A 25,718-nucleotide genomic window follows, 5' to 3' on the forward strand; every position below is an offset into this window, starting at 1 on the left:
ATAATATCATAAGTAAAGATTATGACTATTTCATTTTCAAGTTTTTAATTTTATCTTTCTTGTAGGAACTTTAAGGAAATATCAATAATTTAAAGATGATTTTTTAAGTTTTTAATTTTATCTTTTTTGTAGAAACTTTAACAAAATATCAATAATTTAAAAAGGATAAAATAGTCAATAATTTTTTTTTTTAGTTATTTCTGTCTAGAAACTATTGTTAAGGGTAATATTGTCTTTACACAGTCAACTAACGGTCAATATTAAAATTAACTGACAGTAAAAAAATTTTTATAAATAAATAAATTTTCACTATCTATTTACAACAAATCTAAACATCCGGAGAGATCTATTTACAACAAACCTAAACATGCGGAGAGGTTTTTAAAAATTACACTTTTTGAAATTCCCCTATTTTTAGGGAGAATTGGAGATGACATATGCTGCGGGCGACTTCTGTTTAACGGAATTGATTCTACTGAAGTGGAGGGGGACCATTGGCTGTGGGATGACATGTCATTACTCTTAGCCAGTATTATATTGCCACGTGAATCGATTCTGAGAGATTATGGAGGAACGTTCCTTGAGGTGGGTCCCTATTCATGGGTCCTATGTTATTGGGCATGCCGTGCAGGTCCACTTTTGAAGTGGGGCTCAATTGCAATTGGGCTGATCTAGTCGCCTCAATTTGGTATCCCGCATTTTGAAAATACCAAATCTTTTAATAGAATTTAATTATGTAGAAATTCTTACAATGAAAACTATTAGCCCCACACTAAGTTTGTGAATAAGTGTAATAAAAAAAAAAGTTTGTGAATAAGTGATTGTCTGTTAATGAGCAAGAAAAATTCGTCTTTCTGCTAAATAATATGTATTGAACTCATAATTTATGAAATACTTTTTATAAATGTTAAGTAAGTATCGTAAGTAAATTGTTCTTGATTATTCTATCATTTGATAATCAGAGTCATTATTTGATAAATGACATTATGAGCAAAACTTGATAGAATTTTATCAATCCTTTTTTCTATCATTAAGGTTAAGGTGGAGAACTGAATCAAGAATAATTTTTCTTTATCATAAATCACTGTTCGCGGCCCAACATTCTATTTTATCATCAATCCAACCACCGTTCCCTTTTTTTCTTTTTATGATCAATGAATAGATCTCTTTACTTATATGACTTAGATGTCTTCTATGTCTTCTATTTACTTGTATGACTTAGATGTCTTATATTTCTCGAAAAAAGTGATTTGGTCGATGGGATTTGGTAGAATACTTATGATTTTGGTGATATCAATGAGATAGATATTGAAATCTTTCGTCTTATAACGTATTAATTTAACCCTATTCATGGGATCGCCACCCCACAACATGTTGCCGCCAAAAGTAGAACCCTATATTTCGTCTAGAGAATCTCTTAATTGTTCCAGAGCAACTAAAAAGAAATTTTTTAACCATAAATAATTCAGTTCATATGGGATGCATATTCAGAAGTTTTCGCAATTGAATCATGTAAGGCGGAATCATCAAAGATTTGACTTTTTTGAACTCTATCTTCATTTTTTTCAATGCAGACATACTATTAAGCAACATGATTTAATAGAATCATTTTTTAATTACAAAACCATGTGGTTTAATAACGTGTCTCACCAGCTATATTAGACCATATGACTTAATAGCATGTCCGCGTGAAAAAAAATTTGAGAGTGTCCGCATAAGAGAATGACTATATGTATATATATATATATAAGCACGCACACATAACATTTTCAATGAGGGATCCCATATTTTATTAAAGTAAGAATTCCTTCAAAGAAAAAAAAGTACATACTCTAATATACTATATTGGACAAAATATGTTCCATTTGAATATATATTTTTCTTATCTTCTAGCTTATCATTTACTTTAAAAAAAGGGGTCCCATATTAGATAAATCTCATATTAGATAATGATTATATATATATATATATATATATATATATATATATATATATATATATATATATATATATATATATATATATATATATATATCCTAGATGCATGCGTCCTCATTTTTTTAGATGTTGACACCTTATTAAACCATATGGTTTAATAGTGTATCTGCACTGACTCTATTAAATTCTATGATTTAATATTATATTCATATGAAAAAAAAAATGAAGGCAACTACATAAGAGAATGACTATATATATTAGATAATGTTCCAATGAGGGATATCATCCTTTATTAAAGTAAGGGATATTATCATTTTCCCACCAAAAGTATTTTCACACATCATGTCAGTACTACGGTTTGGTAAAACCATCAATTTACCACCAAACGTTTAAATTGTTAGTATTTTCCCATCATTCCGTTAAAACTCAGTTAATATGTAACGAAAATTTCAAAAAAGGTTAATTTTACCCCTGGAGCGTAAAAAACCATGTAATTAACATTTTATGAATTTTGTAATTAAATCATCATTTGTTGTTCTTTCTTTTTAAAGGGCAAAAATTATCTTTTATGAATTTTGTAAAATTGACCTTTTAAAATACCATGTAATTAACATTTTATGAAGTTTGTAATTAAATCATCATTTGCTGTTCTTCCTTCTTAAAGGGCAAAATCGTCTTTTACGCTCCAAGGGTAATATTAACCTTTTATGAATTTTCTGTTACGTATTAACCGAGTTTTAACGGAATGGTGGGAAAATGCTAACAGTTTAAACGTTTGGTGGTAAATTGATGGTTTTACCAAACCGTGATACTGACATGATGTGTCAGAATACTTTTGGTGGGAAAATGATAATATCCCTTAAAGTAAAGGATCTCCTAAAAGATAAGAAAAATAAACACTCTAGCATAAGACAAAATATAGTATATTAGATTATGTGTTTTTCTTTTTGGTTTTTTAGTTCATCCCTTATTAGATAATGACTATATATATACACACATACATATTAATCATTCTCTTATAAGGATGCCCATATTATTTAAAATGTAAATTTAGGATTTCACAATGGTGTCAAATATTTTTACAATATTATAAGCTGCTGAAAAATTATTTTATAATGTTTTAAAAGTATTTGATACTATTGTGACACTCCAACTCTATATCTTAAAAATTACAGGCACATGCATATATCTTTGAATTTGTTAAAATCTGATAAACCTATTTAGTCATATGGTTTAACATTATAGTGTTTAGGAAACTTATCAGGCACTATACTATTAAACCATATGACTTAATATTTTTTCTAAACTTTAACAAAATCCAAAATCCTAAACAAGATCAATTATAGATATACATAAATATCAAACATTTTACTGTTATAGCTTTCATAGTTGTCTAACCAAAATAACAAATAGATTTTAAGATAATCAGATTACGAGAATTAATTACTTATTATTTAATATGAGTGATCCAGAATTTGCAGTCCATAAATATTTCAGTTATAACATTTTGGATAAAAATTGATATAACAACAATGTTATGATATCCCGAATTCCAATTCCCAACTGATATAGCAGTGGTAGTTGAAATCAAAACATTTTTCAGATGTTCGAACCATGGATACCCATAATCAGTCTTCCACCTCACGAGTTATATAATTTTTTTAATGACTTATGATTATTATTATTAGTTTTTTTTTTAAATCTCAGTTCTGGTAAATTTGTAAAAATATTTGTCATGTTGCATCGATAGCAGTTTATCAATATGATAGTCACCAATAACCACGTTATATTTTGGTTGGAAAAATCTCATATCAGTAGAGGTAGAGTTATCAATAAACCTAGGTGTTCCTCTCCCACATAATTTATGTTACCTACTTGACATTAGAGATGGGGTTCATTATTATTCATCATTTCTCTGGAAGAAAATTAGTTTAGACGCAAAGAAAATACATTAATTCTTCTTGTGAAAGTCTAATGAGACGGCTTGAGCCGACCTTCTAGTCATTGCTTGAAGATATTTACACACTAATTAATCTCTTGTTGAGTTACTAATCATTTTTGCATCGGCTTAATAAGACAAATTCGATTAGATGCCCCGATGATTAAGACGATTTGAGAAAGACATTTGAAGTCGTCACACTGCCTGTAAATGCATGCGTACGTGTCGTAGTGCCATAGACTGCTGGCCCTTTTCGTTGTCTAAGAAAGAAACATTTCTTTTCAATAATTTAGTACAGCGGATGGGTTACGGAAATTGAGGATAGAATTTGTCATCCACTGACCAGCTAGTCTATTTTGTTTATAATTCAAATAGCGACCCCTACGCTAGGAAATAAAAATATCGGAACATCAAACAACCCCACCTTACAATTATTTTAATACAAAGTTTTAGACACTGCCGTTTTTGTTAAGACAGACGTTAAGGTATGTTTAATGTAATTTGCGTCTCTCACAGTAATAATATAAATTAGGTCTTTTCTTTTATTAATGATAGTCATTACTTATAGATATATATGCATTTGAGGCTTAGCTCTGAAATATTCGGTATGATAATAATTGTATGTAGGAATTTTTTATTTTTTATTTTATTCTTTGAAAATGATGTAATAGCGTAATGAACCACTTTTCACAAGGGCTGTAACTTATCTAAGCGGCCATGTCTTTTTATCAGACCTTTTCTGATTAGCTCTCCCACTAACATCATGTCTCCTCATTGGATCAGCATATATATATCCCATCACAAGCTCTCCTTCCGAAACAAGGTGAGTTTTTATTGTCGTCTATATTACAAGCTGTTCATCATTTAAACCCGGACCGCAGATTTGAACTCCAACATGATAATACGGGCATAGAGCATGAATAATATGATTAAGTGCTGACCAACCTATGGACATTAATTTCTAGAGTCCAGTGCCAACTTTGTCATATTTACTAAGAGAAAAAAAAAAAGAAAGGAAAATGTTATTTGAACAACAGAAAGATCGCAAAAAAAACAGTATTATAATATGAATAGTATTATTATTTTATATATTACAGCGTCACTGGAATAAACAATACTCATATTTCTGTCTCTCTGTACAGTGCTCTAAATAAAATTTGATCCAGGTGAGGGATATATATGTCTTTACACTGAAAAACGGACATAATGCAAACGGCAATTGGCAGAAGCTGAATAATGGGGTGGTAAGTTTTGTAAATTCTTTCCACCAACTTAATTGTGATTGGTCATTCAGTGTGATATAGACTTATATTATATTGTATCTATAGCCTCTTCGGAGCTTGATGAGATACCTCCTGTTCCTTTCCTGTGTATGTATTGAAATTCGCTGGTTTATATTGTACAGAGCAACCAGCTTCATTCTCAGCAGCTAAAGTATGTTTGATGGAAGCATATCCATGTCTTTGCAAACACCAAATTGCCCACCCTTTTTCCTGAGTACTGTATATATTAACAAGACTCTCTCTAGAACAAGGCCAATTCTTTCTGCGGTTGTACAGTCATCTTCACTTTTGGGACAATCTCATGAGAGTGGAAGTCTACATGAATCCAGGAAGTTTCCAGGTTCAGCCGCAGCATCTCTATTGAGAAGTAAGTCGCCTGATTCTCTGCTCAACCAAGCAAATACTATTGGCATCATCGGAGGAGTGTCTGTTTCTTCTACTCTTAATTTCCTGGGAAAGCTTGTGTGGTATAGCGCAAAAGATGCTGAAGAATGCCCCCCTTTTGTCGTCTGCAATGACCCGGCATTAAATGAAGAACTGTTTCATGCTTCCGTTCACTCATTAAAGTCTAAAACTGTCCAACTAGATCATATCCGAGGTGCAGTTTCCCAGAATTTGCGGCACAAAAGGGCATTTCTTGAGCAAGCTGGTGCCCGTTGCATTGTTATGCCTTGCCATATTTCACATGCTTGGCATGGCGATGTATCCGAAGGATGTTCAATTCCTTTTCTACATGTTGGTGAGTGTGTTGCCAAGGAGCTCAAAGAAGCAAAGTTGAAACCATTAGAAGCTGGAAGCGGTGTGCGGATTGGGGTGCTTGCCACAGATGCCACCTTATCTGCTGGATTTTATCAAGAGAAACTACAGAATCAGGTATTGTGAAGCGCTTATTCCCTCGGTCAATTTAACATTTCATCAATGTTAAGTTATCTGATAATCCTCATAAAACTTGTATGTGCAGGGCTTTGAAGTTGTCTTGCCAGACAAGGCGACCATGGAACATGTTATAATTCCTACAATTGAAGCACTGAACCATAGGGACATGGAAGGGGCACGGAATCTATTAAGAATTGGGATTCAGCTTCTTCTGGTCAGGGCTGTAAATGCTGTGATCATTGGTTCAGATGAAATGCAAGGTGTTTTACCAAAAGATGATCCTCTTCTTAAGAAATGTATTGATCCCATGGATGCTTTGGCCAGGTCAACTGTAACATGGGCAAGATCTAACAAGAAGGTACGCAACACAACCTAAATGCAACAGTTTTGCCTATTATATAAAAGTGAACCCTCCTGTTTTATATGAATGTGTCAGTGAAGGACTCTTACTTCTTACAAGAAGAGGGTAACAAAACACTATGCAAACTTAATTTTGCGTAGCCTGATGTTTTAATTCAGAAGATCATACACGGCCGTCGGTTATAGCCCCGCATATTACATTTTCTTAGTTCACTTGAAAGCCTAAGCCAGTAGAAATCATATTGCATATTTTCAATGAAGATTAAATTTTAAGCACCACCAATGGTTTATTTTAGAACATTGGAATTCAGGTAACAACAAAACGCCCAACAGCTCTAATTACATTTCTGGAAGTTGTTAAACAATGACAACAGGAAAATAATAAGTGTTACACTAGCATTTCCGCAGAATTAACCACAAACTACCTTTTACCACCGAAGGAACAAAAATGATTACAAACATAACAGATATCATAAGGTAACAATCTTTTTTTTTTTGGGGGGGGGGGGGGGGGGGGGGGGGGGGATAAAGAACAAAAACTCTAGATTTATAACTGCTTTAGGGCAAAACCAGGCACAGCTACAAATTTGACATAGAAGTGCTAGATGGTGCTGTTTGAACTTGGACGCCATCTGGCGCATCCTTATAAACCCAGGAGGAGATCAGGTGGTGGGCAATTGCAAAAGGTCCAGGTATAAATATTGGAGCGAGTTCCCCACTTTCTACATTAAAATCGGCTGCTAAGCTCTGTCCTCTCTCAACTCCCTTGCACATCTGCTCTACTTTTGCAGCTGCTGTTCTTTGTGCCTTAATGTATTCAGCAAACGTCAATGCCTTTTTTACATCTTCTCTAGAGTGCCACCGAGCATCTTAGCAAACAAAGAAGTTCTTAGTTAATGAAACCAAAGTGAATGATTACTGGGGTGCTGAGCTAATTTTTAATCCTCTTAAGTCAAAAATTTATGTACCTTCTAACTCTTCTTTATCCACATTTATCTCAAACGATTTTGCATATGCGTAAAACCCCACCATTAACTGGCATGGCATGCTATTTGGGCCGACTGAAAACAAATCAAATAGGATCAGTAAGTTGATTCACACAGAGAAAGAGAGACACAGCAAAACATGGAAATTTGGATGACAAAGTATGTCATAAGGATATGAAGTAGACTGTGTAACACATGTTTCATTTAAGACACAGATATTCTTGCTTTTGAACACAAGTACTACTCTTTTTTCCCTTATGATAAATAAAATACAAGATGTAACCATAAAAGCAATCTTTTACATTGTTCAACTTCTATGCTTCCAGAACAAAATAGAGGCCAAATAATAATCTGAGAGTTGGCAACAATCTAATCAGCCATGACCTTAAAGGATTGATACTGTCAAAGAAAATTTTGTGAATATTCAGCTAAAATTGCTTAATAACATATAATGAACAGTTTTGTAGATAAGGAATGGTATGTTCAAAGTAAGAGGATTTCAGGGATACTGTCCTCGAAAAGCTTTGTGAATATTCAGCTAAAATTGTTTAATGAAAAAAAAAAGGAATAATTTTGTAGATAAGGAACGGTGTGTTCAAGTAAGAGGATTTCAGAGCCGAGGAAAGACCAAAAGGGACATCAATTGACAACTTCAAGGGGCAAAAATGATTGCACATGTTCAGAAGACAAGCTCACCCTACATCGTCTAAGGCTATAAAATAAAGTTTGTACAACAAAACATGTTTAATTTTATCATATAAAGAACTGCCAATATTACATATTCTACATGTATACAAATTAATTATCAAGGCTACTTCAGACTTCACATTTATCACTCTCCAAACTATAAGATGAAAAAAAAAAAACTTTTAGGCCATTACACAATATGTACAAAACTGATACCTGGCCATGGTTGAGAAGTATGATAGACAACTTCCCCAACTTCAATGCCAGTCTCTTCCCATGTTTCTCTCCTCACTGCTTCTTCTAAGCTTTCTCCAGGCTATGGACAAGAACAGAATTTAAACTGATGAAAAGTTTCAACACAGGTACGAGTGAACTTTTGAAGTAGAGAATAGATAAGAGTCTAATGGCATAATGTTAGCCTTTTCTACTAAATTATATATATATTCGTTTTAAAAAGGCTGATTTTCAGTCTTCTCATCTTCATAATTTCATAAATAACAAAATAAATTTTTTCATTGAGATTCTAGGGCATAAATAGACATGGCTTCTAGATATGGTTTAAGAAATAAAAGACAAAAGGCTCTCGGTGACGGGTCTAAAAGGGGACCCTTAAATAAATTGAAAAATACATGACAATCATATTCTCAGTGACTGCCACCACCCTTTTTTTTTTTTTCAAATAAAGCATTGTCTACCACTGTCTAACAAACTTAAAATTGGCAGGATTTATACCTCTATAAAACCAGCTATGCAGCTCCACATTCGTGGGACAAATCTTGATTGTCTGCTTAAAAGTACACGATCATTCTCTCTGTCAATGACCAACATAATGACCACCTGTTGCAAGGAAAACGAGCCAGAAAAAGCAATGTGCGGTCAGTATTCTAGAATGGGAATTCCAAAAGTAGAATTAGTTGAAAGGAAATGCGAGAAGTGAAAAAAACAGTAATAATCACCATACTGGATCAACACGAGGGTAAATCCTCTTTTTGCACGATGCATTTGAGCACTGCTTCAGTTTCCCAGCTTCCTTAGGGATTGTTTTTTCCCCACAATGTCCACAAAACCGTGATACATTATGCCACTCTAGTAATGCCCTGGCCTGATTAAATGCCACAACCCAATGTAAATATATCCTCAGAAATTAAAAATTGCAAATCCAATGGAATAACAAATTAGCTGTATTCTGAAAGGCGAAGGCACACAGCAGCAATCATATAAACTTTCTTATTTTTTTTTATAGGAGCGTTCAAACAACTTGAATGAGAACTTGTGAAGTAATAGGGAAGAGAAGATTACAAGGTCTGTTGGTAACATAGCCTAACAGAGATAACAAGAACCTCATTCTAGTTGAGTCAACGAAAAGCTCGATATGTGCCAATGCCCTAAAAACATGCAATTATTAAACATAATTGAATCACCTCGCAAGTTAAACTATTGCTCCTCCTTCATATACCCTACCTCACAAGCTTAAAACATATCCGATGGTAACCTAAACATCCCCAACACGTAAGCCCCCCTTTTATCCAATAATGGCACCATAACAGCATCCATTATATAATTTAAACAAAAGCTCATAGTTACTTAAATCATATTCTTATCCTCAACTGGTTGATTGACTGATAGAAAACTTGGTTCAAGGATATTATCTTTCCGATAAACCAAAGTTATAACAATCAAACTCTTACGCAGACAAAATTCACCCATCAATTGCGACAAGCCAAACTCTTACGAAACATATACACTAAATCAACAGTAAAGAACACAGCATTGCTATAAGAACAAACACCATGGGAACTTACATGACCGGCAATAGCCAAATCAGCCATAGCCCGCTGATCAGCCCAATCAGTAGCCACCATAAGCGTCCTCAGCTCCACAAAGCATAATTGTTTACTACCGAATTCAGAAGCCAAGCTATCCCCGTCAGACACATCAATTGCCCAATAAACCACATCATCCGCAGACCGAGAACCCAGATAAACCAAAGCCTCTTCCTTCAACTCAATCCCAGAATTCGCCAAGAAAATCTTGCAATCACCCAAACTGATCCAACCCAGATGCCAAACCGGCGCCGTCTCACCAGGGCCAGAATAAGTCAAAGGCCTGCCCTTTCTGAAAGGCAAGACCTTGAAATCAGGAGAAGAAGAAGAAGATGATGATAATGATGAATGGTGTTTTTGTGGTTGGCAGTGAAGGGTATTGTCTAAAAGTCTTGTTTTGAGTGATTCAAGAGCCGAAGTTGGGGAAAATGGGTCAGTCGATTTAGGGGTCTTGGATCTTATAGGGTTGCCTGCAAAGGCCTGGGTTTGCAAATTTGTGGACATGGTTGCTGAAAATCTGGTGACGTAACAAAGAGTCCTGGTTAAAGTGAGAGGTCTTGGGAGGAATAAGAGCATGGCTCGCTTGTTCCATTGGGTGGTTGATTGGGCTTAAAGGGACAGCGGCTTTTTTAAATAATAAAATCAGCACCGTTGGATCCAAATTCAAAGGGCGGTTAGTTGGTGACTGTTGACTAAGGATTAAGGAAGCTTCACATAGCGACATGTGTCTTTGATTCTATTATTTACCCGCCACCATAAGTTAAGCTATATCCTACTTGGAGTTCTCCAGGCCACGGCTTTATTATTTTAAACGCTCGTGCGTCAGTCACAAGATACTTTCTCTGTGAAGTCTGCGAGCAGATCAACCAACGGCATGTCACCAAGCAAACAAAATATCTCAATTCTCATCTACTATTTCAGTTCCTACACTCTTAACTCCACCACACGCCCTAATACACAAACACAAATTAAGAGATATATTGTTAAAATTGTCAATCTAACCACCTACTTGTTCTTCTTTTACATCTTTTCTCATATTGTATAGAATTTATTGCAATGGATAGCTGTATTTCGGAGAGAACACGACATGCGAACCTGTGGAAATTTTAAAAGTTGGTCACATATTCTGGATGATCTTTCCAAACTAGTAAAATTCAGAACTGTTGAATTGAAATTTCCTCTATAAATATTGCACGAAATGATAGATGATATATTCTTGGCCTTTTGGATGACCAAGATTTTGGGCTAAATTTTTGATAGACTGGCCTGACTCCATGATTGCCGAGACTCCTGCTATCATTGTGTCACATTTATGAGAGGTTGTTGACAGTTCAATTATTTGGCTAGCTAATGTTCATCAGAAAAATGGATTCTACTTATGCTGACCCCTCCGTTGATCTTTTACATGTAAATTGTAATAATTTTTGTTCTTATGATTTCTTACAGAAAAATGGGATTGTTAATTAACTTGGTGTTATCAATTCTTCTTTCTCCAGTTAACATTGCTCTTGGATTCTCAGAGTTCCGCAAAACAGTGTCCTCGTGAACAAAGTTCTGCATTGCTGCAGTTTAAACAACTCTGGAAGATTCTTTTTTCAGTTGTGGTGGAGAGGATCATTCCTACCCAAAGATGATGCCCTGGAAAAAGGCTTCCGATTGCTGCTCATGGGATGGAGTAACATCTGATGTGGCTCAGGTAATGTCATTGGCTGGACCTTAGTTGCAGTTGTCTTCAGGGCAGTATCCCTTTCCAACAGTATCAAGGCCTTGGATAATCCACAAGAAGCACCTGAAGCAATAGTCAAAGAGGCTTCATCAAGAAAAGGCCTTCATGATACTTCATGTGTACAGAAAATGTCGAATAAGTCCTTGAGTTCAGCCTAAGAAACAACGTACCATACCTTTATTTGGTTGTTTGGAAATCAATCTGTCAAAATCTCTCCCTTTTGTCTTTTCCATTTGTGCTAGTAGTAGCGCTGTTGAGGCTATTTTTATTTTATTTTATTTGTTAGTATTTCCAAGAGCTTATAATATCTGTGTTCCCTCATCTGACCACGAGGATAGTCAGGAATTACTTGAAAGAATGGAGGAAACGTAAAAGCCAATTGGTCTTCAAAGCCTATATAGCACTTGAATGACAAGATTCCATCATGCTACGGCAGATAAAACTCCAACAGTGATGGCACAATTGACAACCCCATGAATTTTGCAGGAAATTGAAATAAGAGAGCAGACATCCGAAAAATTGGGGTATAGATATATGGTTGTTGGAGGGTTAATAGTTTATCATCTCATATTGAGGAAACTTGTCTGGCTGCAATATCCTGTAGTCTGAGAGTTATCGCTCTCTTGTGGGCTTCTAACCCTTCAATTTCCGCCATGGTTGCCAATGATTGCACTGTCACGTATTTCAAGAAGGAATCAAGAGACACACCCCCATACATCCGTGCCTACCCATATGTGGGAAGGACATGATTTGTCCCACTTGTGTAATCTCCCACACTCTCTGGAGTCCATTCTCCAAAAAGCATCGAGCCTGCAATGGCAGTTGAGCACGGTTATTTTTTATTAATACTTTTTTAGAGTTACATTTAGATGACAAAATGCCCATTGAGGTCTCAACTACACTTTTTGATACCAGATCATAATATATAGTCAGAGTACTTCAATTAATGATGGCGAGGAAACATAAAATAAGGCTCATTAAAAACAAGGATAGATGAAAGGAAGAACTTCAGAATTGTACCTGCATTCTCGATGATGGACTCCCATTTTTCAGTATCCTTTGCGCTGACAATTAGATGCTCAGGTGCATATAAATTTGAGAAGGTGATCGCCTAAAAGAACCAATAACAATGGTACGTTTGAAAGTAATATAATTTCAAAGACCCACCGCATGTTAACATGTATGATTTAAGATTTTCACCTTTTCGGAATTCTTCAAAATGATACCAGACGTCTCTGTTATCGTATTTAGCACTAATCTTTTGAGGTTGAGTTCTTTGTTGAAGACTGTTTTCAGATACAATACTGATATTTGGTTCCAGATAACTAAATTAAAACATACAAAATTTCTTCAAGTAAAACCCAAAAGACAAAAAGAGCAGTCTCATCAACAGGAAGCAGGCATGGGTAGTACAATATTTATTAGCCAGTTTACATATAATAATAAGGTACTACAATATTTACTTATTAGTGCAGGAAGAGCATTCTATTCTACCTACACTGGGATTCCTCAATCCTAAGCTCTTTACAAAAAGAGTGAAAATAACAAGAATTATGCTAATTAACTTCATCTAAGTTTGAAAGTACAAACACAAAGAAGGAAATTCTTGACTAACCCGCATTATCTCACGAGCAAAAACCATGAAACTGTGGCCCAGTGCTTTTGAAGCCAGCTCTCACTTTGGAAGGCTCTGGCACTGCATCCTGATTTCTTCCTCAATAGCTTTTATATCTACTCCATCCCCAACAATTACTAGGACGCCTTGACTGTCAGGTCCACGCTCAGCCAAAGTGAAGAAGAGACATCAAGTTACATAAACTATTGAAACTAATATAAAAGTTGAGAAACTCATTTCTTATTCATGCATATGTTATGCAACTAGAGTTTGTAATTTGAGAAATTGAATTCTAACAAGGAAGCAGTATGAGAGGGGTGACAAAATCAGCATACAAAAGAAAAACTGGTCAACATCTTTCAGTGAAGTGAGTTGTAGATTCCTAAGATCATGATATCCTCTTCCTTTCAAGTGAAAAGAGTGACTCCTAGCTCTATAAAGACAACAATATTGCATCAGCACTAGTGTAAACCACACCAATTTCTTCTTTCAAGAAAACTTTGTTCATTATTGAGAAAATAATAATTTCAAAATTATATAATTTCCCTTGTTGCTTAACTATGGCACCGTTAATGCAATAGTTCTTGCAATGATAAAAAAAGTCTAAAAGTCACAAAGCTTTTCTAAATGCCTCGACAACATAGAAGGCAAAACTGTGGTCACTTCATGCTTAATAATCAGGGTGAAATAATAAATAATTCCATCTAAAAACTATAAGAAAGACTAGAAATCAAATACCTGAGAAAGCAAATCTGCAGCTACATGAAGAGGACTGGGATATCTATCAGCAATGACCAAGACTTCTGAAGGCCAGCAGGCATGTCAATTGAAATCATTGCTTCACTGTTCTGTTGAGCAGATTATGCCATATAATGAGCCATGTTAAATTGGAAAGAGACGGGCAGTTTGTACTTTATCATGACTTTTCTTTAATATGGCTGGAAAGAACTGTAGCTATATAAGCAATAACAAAGACATTCGTACTTGGAGAATCATTTTTGCAGCTGTAACATACTTATTTCCAGGCCCAAAAATCTTCTCAGCCTCCAATTTAATGATGGAAAAAAAAAAAAAAAACACTTCCGTATTGGAGATTAAATGAACAAATATATAAAAAGACAATAATATTGTACACTTAATAAACGACTACTTATTAAATAGTTTGCATCTGAGCATGTCCTTTTCTACAGCATAGTTATTAGCACAAGCTTGCATCATTTTATGGGATTGAAGCACTAGAATGAAAAAGCATATCAAAAGCATAAATAGTATGTTAAACAAAATAGCTGATATAGCCTGTCAAACAAAAAATTGACAAACTTTATGCATTATACAATCTAAACCAAAAAAAAAAAGGTAACTGGGAGAGAACCGCATTCCCAAATGCATGAGCGCATGGTAAGAATTGTTTACAGTATTCGTACCTGAGCTCCTCCAGCCTTGAGACATGAGTGACACCGGCCTTCTCGGTGCAATACAGTACTTCCTGTAGTGAAACATTGAAGTGTTGTGCATGGAATGCGAAATCAAGCGCACCAAATAATTATAAAAAAAATAAATGACACAAGAATTACGTGGTTCGGTAATTAAACCTACATTCACAGAGATAAGAAAGAATAATTGTTTATTTAACAATTAATAGAGTACAATATTTGAGTAATGAATCTCACTTTCCAGAAATCTAAATATACCCAGTACTCTCACACTCTGCAGGAAAGATAAATTCCCCAGACACACTTCTCTCACTTCTCTCAAAAGCTTAGAAACTTATAAGCTTAACAATTTTGGGATGATATCAAATTAATGAAATCCTTAGCTATTTATAGGAGAAATGAATTACTATACAAAGAATAAAATAATTAAAAATATAATTTTTAATTATTATAATTTTTCAAATTCATCCCTTTTGTCAATTCTTTCTTTTCGGCTACAAAATCAATTTTGATTTTGCTTCTCTACAATTGTTGGTGCAACCAACAATTTGTTGACTTCAATAAATCTCCATCTCGGTGAAAATTTTTCAAATCTGAGCCGACTACCAACGAGCCATCATCCCCAAAATGGCTGCATCTTTATGACTGCCTACGTATCCAAAATTTGAGATCAAGCCAACTATAGTTCAAAATTCTCGAATGACATATCTTAACACAATCGAAGGATTTGAATTAGTTTCAAGCAATGTTGAAACTTAACTCCAGAAACTACATTCGTCAACATATCTGATGGATTATCTTTGGTATCAATCTTTCTTAACAACACAACACCGCTCTCGATAATCTATCTCACATAATGATATTTCACATCTATGTGCTTCGTCCGAGCTTGATATGTTTGATTCTTCGCAAGGAATATCGCACTTTGATTATCACAAAAGACCGCAATGTTCTCCTGGATTACTCTCAAATCACTTAACAAGCCTTTCAACTAGATAGCTTCTTTTACAGCCTTAGTTGCTGCCATATACTCTGCTTCCATAGTGGACAAAGTAATTGTTGATTGTAGAATCGACCTCCAGCTAACCGGACCTCCACCTAATGTGAATACGTAGTCCGTTGTTGATCTTCGCTTGTCAAGGTCTCCAGCGAAATCAGAATCACAATACCTAACACATTGTTGACCACAATCCTTTTTTAACAATAACCCAACATCAACTGTCCCATACAAATATCGGAGAATCTACTTTACCGCAAGCCATTGATTTTTACCCGGATTGTGCATGTATCTACTAACCATGCTCACTGGTTGAGATATATCGGGCCTTGTGCATACCATAGCATACATAAGACTACCCACAACACTAGCATATAGAACACGAGCCATGTAATCATGCTCCTCTTGAGATCTAGGACATGAAGAAGAGCTTAATTTAAAATGAGCTAGAAGTATACATACCGGTTTTGTTTTGTCGTCCATATAGAATCTTTCTAGCACTTTCTTCAAATAAGACTTTTAAGTCAACCATACGCTCTCATTCTTCTTGTCTCTACGAATCTCCATTCCAAGTATTCTCTGTGCATCACCCAAGTCTTTCATCTCGAACTCAGAAGCCAGTTGCTTTTTTAATCTTTCGATCTCATCTCTATTCTTCGAAGCTATAAGCATATCGTCGACATAGAATAACAAATAGATGAAAACTTTATCTGGTAGTCTTCTAAAGTAAACACAATGATCGTGTTCACTTCTGGTGAATTTCCGCCCTTGTATAAATTGATCAAATCTTTTGTATCACTGCCTTGGCGATTGCTTCAGTCCGTACAAAGATTTAATCAACCTACACACATGATTTTCCTTTCCAGCAACTCTGAAACCACAAGGCTGAATCATATAGATTTCCTCCTCCAAATCTCCATGTAAGAATGCCGTCTTAACATCCAATTGAGCCAACTTTAACTCATATTCTGCAACTAAGGTAAGTAGGATACGAATGTAAGTATGTTTTACAATTGGAGAGAAAATTTCATTGTAGTCAATACCTTCCTTTTGAGCAAAACCTTTTGCCACGAGCCTTACCTTGTATCGAGGAGTTTTTTGATTCGGAGATCCTTGCTTTTTGGTGTAGACCCATTTATTGCCAATAACCCTTTTCCCCTTTGGTAACTTTACAAGTTCATAAGTCTGGTTTTGATAGAGAGTTTTCATCTCTTCCTTCATGGCTAACTTCTACTGATCACTTTCACTGCTGCCTAATACTTCACCAAAAGTGTTGGGGATGTCATCATCAATAACTGGAAGTGCATAGACTACCACCATATCTTTAGTAAGCCATCTGAGTTTCTTTATCTCTCTTCTTGGCCTCCTTGTTGCTATAAAATCATCATTATCTACATTATCAATTGTTTCTTCATTTTGTGGGACATCAGAAGAAACAACATCTTCTTCAACTCTAAGTGTTACCTCCATAATTGAACCATTCTTTGATGTATAACTTACTGGTACATATGAAGTTACATCAAACTCCACCTGCTGCAATACCTCTTTGGTCTTGTTCTCTACCTGCTGAGAACTTGAAGATTTCATCATTGAAGCTTCATTAAATATGACATCTCTGCTACACACAAACTTTTTGTCTTCGAGATCCCAAAACTTAAAACTCTTTACTCCACCTTTGAATTCCACAAAGATAGCTTTTCTAGCACGAGGATCCAGTTTACCATATTTGACATGATAATAAGCTAGACACCCGAATATACGAAGGGAATTATAGTCTTGTGCATGCTTTTCAGACCACATTTCCATAGGAGTTTTACCTCCAATTGCAGTAGAAGGCAACCGGTTTACCAAGTGACTTGTGTAGCTCACAGCTTCAGCCCAAAACTTTTTATCTAAACCAACATTAGATAACATACATCATACTTTCTCTAATAAAGTACGATTCATACGCTCAGCCACACCGTTCTGTTGCGAAGTATGTTTCACCGTGAAATATTTTTTAATACCCTCGTTCTAGCATACTTGTAAGAATGGATCAGAAGTATATTCACCCCTATTATCGAATCATAGTACTTTAATCTTTCTGCCAGTTTGAGTCTCCACCAATTTCTTCCATTTCACGAAAATCTCTAGAATCTCATCATTTGCTCGCATGGTGTACACCCACACACGTCTAGAGAAATCATCAACAAATATAACAAAATAATGGCTTCCACCAATTGATGCAGTCTTGGTTGGTCCTCATACATCACTATGAACATATTCAAGGATCTCACGAGTATCGTGATTAACTGTACCAAACTTGACCCTTGTTTTCTTTCCTATTACACAATGCTCACATAAATTTAATTTACAGGTTTTGGTACTTTTTAAGAGTCCATGCCTCATCAGAGTTTGCAAAGACTTCTCTCCAGCATGTCTCAGTCGTACATGCCATAGCTTGGTGGTGTCACTATGCGCCTCAACAACATTTGCTTCATTAGTTGTACCTCCCTTCAAATAGTACAGATTGTGACGCCAAACCCCTTGCAGAATCACCATAGCCCTATGTGTAAACTTCATTATACCATCTTCAATGGTAATCTTGTAGCCTTTAGCTTTTAAAGTACCCACATAAATTAGATTTTTCTTTAAAGTTGGAACAAATCTAACTTCTTTGAGTTCTCTGACCATTCTATCAAACATTTTGAGCCGAATTGTTCCTATCCCCATTGTGCGACAAGGTTGATTATTCCCCATCACAACTGCACCGGATTCCAAATTATGAAAATCCGTAAACTATTCTTTAATAGGGCGCAAATGATAGGTTGCTTCAGTATCAAATGATAGGTTGCTCCAGTACCAAGTATCCACTCGCTCGAACTAGCCACGTATGCTGCAGGAGTAATACTTAGTGAATAATCAAAGTCTTCATCTTTCCGTGCCATGTTTGCTGCTGCTGGTTCCTTCACATCTCTCTTTTGAGCCTTTGGACAATCTTTCCTCCAATGGCCCTTTTCATGACAAAAGACACACTCGTCTCGCGCTATATTTCTGCTTCTTGATTTGGATCGAGAATTCTTTCCACCACGCTTCTTCTGTTTCTCCATCGCCCAATCTCTGATCACCAAAGCTTCAGACGATGCTCGTTCAGAATTTTTATCATTATTCCGAATCTCTAAGCTAGTCATTGTTGTGCAAACATATTTAAAGACGATCACACTCTTCCCATATATCAAAGCAGTCATAAAATGGCTATATTCCTCTGGTAGTGAGTGTAACAGAATCATAGCCTTGACTTCATCCTTAATATCTTCATCAAAATTCTTCAAATTAGCAAGTAACTTTTCAAATCTTGAGATATTATTGTGCATTGACACTCCAGGCTTCATTCGAAAACCATATACTTGGCTCATTGCATGAAGGTGATTTTCAGGACTTTTCACCAAGTACTTTTCCTCCAATGTACGCCATAAAGTCACCGCACACTATTCATCTTTCACTAAGTATTTCACCTCATTGGTCAAATAAGATCTGATTTGACCACAAGCTTTCTCGTTCATACAATCCCAAATTTCTTCATCATACAAGTGTCTTTTATTTTTCAGAACAACATTGAGATCGATTTGAATAAGGGCATCCATAACTTCGCGCCTCCACATGCCGAAGTTGATTTCCCATCAAACTTTTCAACATCGATTTTTTAGCCTCTTATAACAGGTGCTGAATAGCGATTTGACAAATCCCGCCTCCCACCTGAAATGTCTCCTAAAATAGTCTCATTAGATCTCTCCCCAATTCTAGAAGTTTTACCTTCTACCATTTTCTCAACGAACTATTTCCACTTGAAAAACAGTCTCTATGATGTTAATTTCGCGTGAATAAATGCACCTGAAAAGTTCCCAGGAGACTGGACGGGAACTCGGTCCCAATTAAAAATCAGAATTCTTAGACTCTTATTGCCTTTGTTGACAGAACTTTCCTATACATGCAAAAATACACACTACTTACAATAGATTGTCTCCCAAGTACAAATGGTCGTCTCCACCGTATTCGTAAATAGTACCATATGTGAACAGTACCGTATACGTGAACAATACCGTATCCCTCCAAGTACGAACTGTCGGCTCTGATACCACTTGTTGTGCGTGGAATGCGGAATCAAGCGCACCAAATAATTATAGAAAAAATAAAGGACACAAGAATTATGTGGTTCAGTAATTAAACCTATATCCACGGAGACAAGAAAGAATAATTGTTTATTTAACAATTAATAGAGTACAATATTTGAGTAACGAATCTCACTTCCCAGAAACTAAAATATACCCAGTACTCTCACACTCTGCAGAAAAGATAAATTTTCCAGATACACTTCTCTCAAAAGCTTAGAAACTTATAAGCTTAACAATTTTGGGATGATATCAAATGAATGAAATCCTTAGCTATTTATAGGAGAAATGAATTACTATGCAAAGAATAAAATAATTAAAAATATAATTTTTTTTTTATTTTTCAAATTCATCCCCTTTGTCAATTCTTTCTTTTCGGCTACAAAATCAATTTTAATTTTGCTTCTCTATAATTGTTGGTGCAACCAACAATTTGTTAACTTTAACATGAAGAGCACTCAGCAAGTAATATTCATAGTATGGTTCAATACGTCTGAGAGGAAACCTTACACATGCTGCCATGCCAATATGCCATCTTGACTTGATGGGGTTGCAAGGACAACCGTTTTACATCCAACAATCTGTGCAGGCTGACAAACAGATAAACTAAAATCAAATCCAGTCACCATCAACAATAATGGTCAATGATATGGATGGTAAACCAGGAAAAGAAATTGATATAATACATCTCTTCAACTTACTACTCAAGGCATCAGAGCTGTTGAAAGTAAAACAGCAGTTTCCTCTGGTACATAAAAGACCTATAGAACCGATGCTCCTTGCCACTCTTTTGCATCTAACAGCCTGACAAATTTATAATACAAAAAGGTTCATACATAACGCAAAAACAGCAAGCATATATGTTGTCGTACGCCGCATCAAATGCTTCTTTAACAGCTGCATCAAGCTGTGGAACGAAAGTTGCTAGGATAAGAGAGAATAATTCATGGGGTAGAGGAAGCAAATTGCATGTAGATGTTTTTGGATATAAAATAAGCAATCTATAAGCTAATAGAGATAAACAAAACGAGAGACCTCCCGGGCAGGAGGAGGCTTAGAGACATTTTCAACTATTTTTTCCAGTTTAACTTTGTCAGATCTTCCACTACAATCGCAAAAGAAATATATAATGATGGTCAAGTGTCATCATGAAAGAAACGAGAGAGCTTTAACTCCAATGTTCAAAACAGGTGCACAAATTATCAAGAAAATAGAAGGAATCAACAAAACGCAAACTATTTAACTGAAGCATCTCCTCTATTGCGAACATCAGTGACGATTGGATGGACCTGACACACAGTGGATAATTCAAATTATCAAAGTACTTAGCATGTTATATGTACATACGAAGTGAGAAACAGATTCTTCACACAAAGGGCTAAGAAAAACAAAATAAAGACTGATCATGCTGCAAATATAAGAGATATCAATACGAGGACGAGCCTTCAAGCTTTGCACCTCGGCATGAGTTAGTTCTGATAGTTTATGCGACTTCATTGAACTCCTATTATAATACCGTCACTAGTGTTAAAAAGTTACAGAATAATATATAGTAATAAATTAACAAAATTTTCATAATTTCATAGTTATTTCTTTCACAGTCATACTTGTTCTTTTTTATTATTATTATATTAAATCTTTAAAATATTTCACCCTTCTCTATCAATCATGCTCTTCATCGTCTTAATTCGCTATAAGTATTCGGATAGTCTATGCACAGGGCGCCTGTACTTTTGTCACATTTTCCATTGTTGGTAACAAGTAGCAGAAATCTTAGTTTGTCTCTTTGTCTTCGAATTGTAAGGACCATTAACCGATGCAAACAATTGATATTTTTATGGTCTAATAGATGGCGAATGATCGTAAATGAGCCATTTTATCAAATTTCATTAAAAACTTCAAACACAGAGTTAGGTTCGGGAGGCCTTTGTGCCTATTTCACAATTCTTCCCAGAGATACATAGGCAAACTTCAGTGGACGCCGAAGTTTCAAACAAAAAATATGCACAATCCTCGAGTATATATCTCTGCAAATACAAACTGGAAAGTTGCTACCATAAAATAGACTATTGCTTTCAACGACTATTTTATTTGATATTTCAACAAGAATGACCAAACAATGGCGAATTCCAGAACTGTTACATATCTTTAACATGAACAATATTACTCTCAGAAAAGAAAACCAGAAGACAACTAACGGTACGGCATCAAGCAAAGAAAATCTCTCATCTACTGTTTTCTCTAAAGAATTAAAATCCCTTGATCGGAAGGCAAAAATGATTCTGACGTAACATGAACTCAGCTCTCTACTTGGCTCGGCAAGTTGTGCGCTAATGGCATATCGTCAAGCCAATCTGCATAGATCCTATTGATTTTCTTGGGTCCCTTCCATTTGAATAGGCACTGCTTGCCCTGCCCTTCTTTATTCAAAGTAGGCAACACAGCTGTGGGAGATGAATCATTAGCAGGGACCAATTGAGGCTTTACCGAAATGAAACTTGGATTCCCTGCTTCCCCTTCAGTTCGTCCACCAATTACCTGTAATTCTGATTACAGAAAAAAGGCCAAGATCAGTAACAATAAATAGCAAAGACACAAGTTCAGTCAACATTGCAACAAAATTGTTTATATGTAACAATGTCATCCAAGCAAGAAATACACAATACAATTCAGACACACTCTCTCAACCACAATACAATTCCCAATATACAGCTTTTGTTGGAACTTACATCAAAATATTAATATGTTAAAGAAAAAAAATCCAGTGGAAACATGTCTCAAAAGCTTTACTATTGCTTTCATTCAATTTTTATTTCTTTATTTACTGTTTTTATATATGTAGAGATGGCTAAGCTTTCTTTGCACAAGCAAATAATGTAAAACAACTTAATTATCATAGTAACACAACTCATAAATCATCCGTTAACAATTTATTATGGAATCCAGTTTTCAATAAGCTCGTTCTGGCATGAACTTCATAATTATTGTTGGCCCAATACCATTTCTCTCTAATGAAAGAAATTATAGAATTTTGGGGAAGCATTCAAAAGTTCTAACTTCCTGAAGATTATTCTACTCCTAGGGAATAATAAAATCAACATACAAATTGTGCTAAGAGAAAGATCTACACAAGAACTGATTCCACAATCATGCAAAGTGGAAATAAGGTGGGCGCACCTACAAATTAACGCATCCAATTCCAAAGGAAATTAAGGTTCCTCAAATCACACTAAGAGAGGGTCACTTTTTCCCACTCTATAACAATTCTTTAGTCACTTCTGCATTCAATATAATACCTATTGTCAATGTAAGAGGAAAAGTCTTCAAGTAATCCCATAATAAGCCAATCTCCAATAAAAAGTACAAATTAAAAGAAAATCCTAAACTTGCACAAAGAAACCATAGTCAGTGTAGCAAAATATAATGATCTAAGCAACATAATATACCTGATTGCCCATGAGCAAAGTGACATTTTTCTCCAAAGGGACATTGACCTTGCGTCCACTTGATGCACAACTTTGTCTTCCAATAGACTGGTTTAACACAGTTGCTGCCCACTGGCCTATTACCTTCCGCTTGATTAGAACAGCTTCCTGTTACCACCGGTGGTCCTGTAGTACCAATGCTTATAGCTGAGCTCTCTCTGTACCTACCTGAATCATCCCTAAACTTCGCTGGATCTTCATGAAGAAAATTACATCTATCACCATAAGGGCATTCTTCTCCATTATAAAACTTCTTGCACAGCTTCATCTTGTGAATGATCTTCTGATCATCATCCCAATTACCACCAGATGATCGATCCTCCTCAGCACGGCCACCTCCTACAAGTTCTTGCCAGTTGGGAGGAGGCTGCCTCAAGTCCTCCATACCATGTGCAAAGTTACAATTCTCACCATTTCTACATGCACCATGCTTGAATTTTGCACATAAACGGGTCTTGAAGAAAATGTTGGTAATTCCTTTATTGATCGGGAGGTTCATTGACGGGTTCATCCTAGGATTCATTGGTGGGTATGTTGCAGAGTTTGATTCGTTATCCTCATAATTTCTAGGTCTCTTAAACGGAGGTTGTTGATCATATTGTGAAAGTCTGTCATATTGTTGTTCATCGCTCATTGAAAATTGAGGCCAGACACCAATGGCATCACTGCCTGCAGAATAAGACTGTAGCTCTTGCGCCAAGAAAGGAGAGCTAGAATTGGGGAAACTCATTCTCGTCAATTTAGGGGCTTGCAATTGAGATAAATGCTTCTGTAACTATACCTAGTAATCAAATGAATCAAGATATGCACTTTGGCTTCAAACTGAAAGAATCAACAAATATTGTGAAACCCAGATGATGATCAAAGAATATCAAAGTAAAATCAAGCAACTCTAATGAACGTATCTGAAAATTTTCAATCTTTTGGAAAAAAAATCAATAAGCCCAGATAAAAAATTGATTGATACTGACCAAAATTCAGAGAAAAATCAAGACTTTATATACGGACAACCGAAAAAAAAAATGCCAAACAAAATGAAAGGATGATCCAAACCTAAACGAGCATTCGTTCTATAATGAATCTGAAGGAAGAATAGAAAAAAAATCAAACCTCAAACTCTAACTTTGAATGAAAAAAAAAATAAAAATTGATCAAAAGTAGAGAACTTTAAGGCTTATATCTCATAAAAAGGAAACTTGAGACCTGTATTTTGGAAAGAATATATAGAGTGAGAGTAAAAAAATACCCTAGCCGCCCACAACAAGCCCTAAATTGAAAAAGGAGAAAATTTTGTGAAACCTAAAGTCCCAAACCAAAGAGGACTAGGATCCGAAACGGCTAAACCCCTCGCACATCACAAAACCCTATTGTTGTTTTACTCAATGGCGGTTTGTTTTTGTTTCCCCCAGTTACGGTTCCCAATCTAAAATAAACAGTAATTAATTCACCGGGTCGGGCCTACAGTTAGGTACCAATATTTTGTGCAACTGCGCTCAAAAAGTTGGTCATGGGCCCAATAGATTCCCCAATAACTTCATCCTCTTTCACCCACTACCGGGTCGGCCCAATAGTCATTCTGTTGCCCAGCCTGGCTATTAGCTAATAGATTTCTAATGATTCGGCCTCACTTTGTGTGTCAAATTCTAACAATCATGTGCGAGTGCAATTTCCTCGTTGACGTTTGTGTTCCTTTATTGTTGAGCTTGAGGTTGAGGGTCTTTTAAAGAAGATTTTGTTATTAAGCTTTAAATGGGTACCATCAGATTATTGATCTGGATTTCAGTAGGCTGCATCAAGGCAAATCCCCTTCTTCACGGAAGATTTCTCGAGTAGGCTCTAAATATGCTGCATAAGATTTCAAGTTAAGCTTCAAATGAGTTGAGATCAAGACAAGTTGTATGCTTAAAGCACTTGTAATATATTTTCTCTAGTGGACTTTAACTGGGCTGTTACACATTTCAAGTCTACGCTTAAGATAGGCATTAAGGTAAGTTTTCTTTTCCTTATATCATATTTTTCCGAGTGACCTTCAAGTGTACTACATCAGATTTTTTCTGTTAAACTTTAAATGAGCTTCAACTCGAATAAGAATTCTGTTGTGCGAGTCTTGACAACAAATAAATATAATATGCTATGCTTCTTATTTCGGCACCCCATTCTTGGGTAACTAAGAAACCAAATGAAAGGGAAAGTTGACTGAAAGTAGAAAACGTCATTCATTATGGGCAGCTATACCTATATTCTTGCAGCAGTCTGGACCCTGAATGATGTGCTAAGGAAACTAGTTCACTACTTGCTCAACATCTCTCTACATGCAAAGAGTTAACATAAAGATAGCTGATGGGAAGCCATGAAAAGATTCTCTTAAAAGCTAGGTAATGGAGTCTTGGGAGGAGACAATAACATACGAGTGGTTAGTTTG

General features: G+C 35.6%; 3 protein-coding genes and 1 long non-coding RNA gene across 12 annotated transcripts; 1 reads left to right on the forward strand and 3 right to left on the reverse strand.

The window, feature by feature from the left end:
- The first annotated feature begins 5,030 nt into the window (after positions 1–5,030).
- Positions 5,031–11,915, forward strand: LOC102620268 (hypothetical protein). Of its 6 annotated transcripts, XM_006475747.4 has the most exons (4): positions 5,031–5,121; positions 5,283–6,033; positions 6,122–6,394; positions 11,389–11,915. In XM_006475747.4, the coding sequence occupies exons 2-4, from the start codon at positions 5,314–5,316 to the stop codon at positions 11,524–11,526; spliced, it is 1,131 nt and encodes a 376-aa protein (XP_006475810.1). In that variant the 5' UTR covers positions 5,031–5,121; positions 5,283–5,313; the 3' UTR covers positions 11,527–11,915. The 6 variants fall into 6 exon arrangements, with proteins under 6 accessions (XP_006475810.1, XP_015385076.1, XP_052293363.1 ...); XM_015529590.3 differs by lacking the exon at positions 5,031–5,121 and having other exon boundaries at positions 5,182–6,033; positions 11,413–11,915; XM_052437403.1 differs by lacking the exons at positions 5,031–5,121; positions 11,389–11,915 and adding an exon at positions 8,793–9,063 and having other exon boundaries at positions 5,183–6,033.
- Positions 6,709–10,495, reverse strand: LOC102624024 (nudix hydrolase 19, chloroplastic). Its single transcript, XM_006476033.4, has 6 exons — positions 9,872–10,495; positions 9,031–9,171; positions 8,802–8,906; positions 8,286–8,385; positions 7,365–7,457; positions 6,709–7,265 (listed from the first exon to the last, which is right to left on the reverse strand). Exons 1-6 carry the CDS (start codon positions 10,466–10,468, stop codon positions 6,976–6,978), a joined length of 1,326 nt encoding a protein of 441 aa, XP_006476096.2. The 5' UTR covers positions 10,469–10,495; the 3' UTR covers positions 6,709–6,975.
- On the reverse strand, positions 11,534–15,181 carry LOC127901128 (uncharacterized). 4 transcript variants are annotated; one of them, XR_008053232.1, is made up of 7 exons: positions 14,218–15,181; positions 13,972–14,081; positions 13,234–13,384; positions 12,819–12,943; positions 12,639–12,729; positions 11,794–12,428; positions 11,534–11,681 (listed from the first exon to the last, which is right to left on the reverse strand). It is a non-coding gene; the product is annotated as an uncharacterized LOC127901128 (long non-coding RNA). The 4 variants fall into 4 exon arrangements; XR_008053234.1 differs by having other exon boundaries at positions 12,819–12,922; positions 13,972–15,181; XR_008053230.1 differs by having other exon boundaries at positions 13,972–15,181.
- Positions 15,182–21,880: 6,699 nt separating this feature from the next.
- LOC102619881 (zinc finger CCCH domain-containing protein 39) lies at positions 21,881–24,665 on the reverse strand. Its single transcript, XM_006475745.4, has 2 exons — positions 23,258–24,665; positions 21,881–22,357 (listed from the first exon to the last, which is right to left on the reverse strand). The coding sequence occupies exons 1-2, from the start codon at positions 24,024–24,026 to the stop codon at positions 22,110–22,112; spliced, it is 1,017 nt and encodes a 338-aa protein (XP_006475808.1). The 5' UTR covers positions 24,027–24,665; the 3' UTR covers positions 21,881–22,109.
- Positions 24,666–25,718: the final 1,053 nt, after the last annotated feature.

This window comes from Citrus sinensis, chromosome 1 (genome assembly GCF_022201045.2).
Source record: "Citrus sinensis cultivar Valencia sweet orange chromosome 1, DVS_A1.0, whole genome shotgun sequence".
In the NCBI taxonomy this organism is placed as follows: Eukaryota; Viridiplantae; Streptophyta; class Magnoliopsida; order Sapindales; family Rutaceae; genus Citrus; species Citrus sinensis.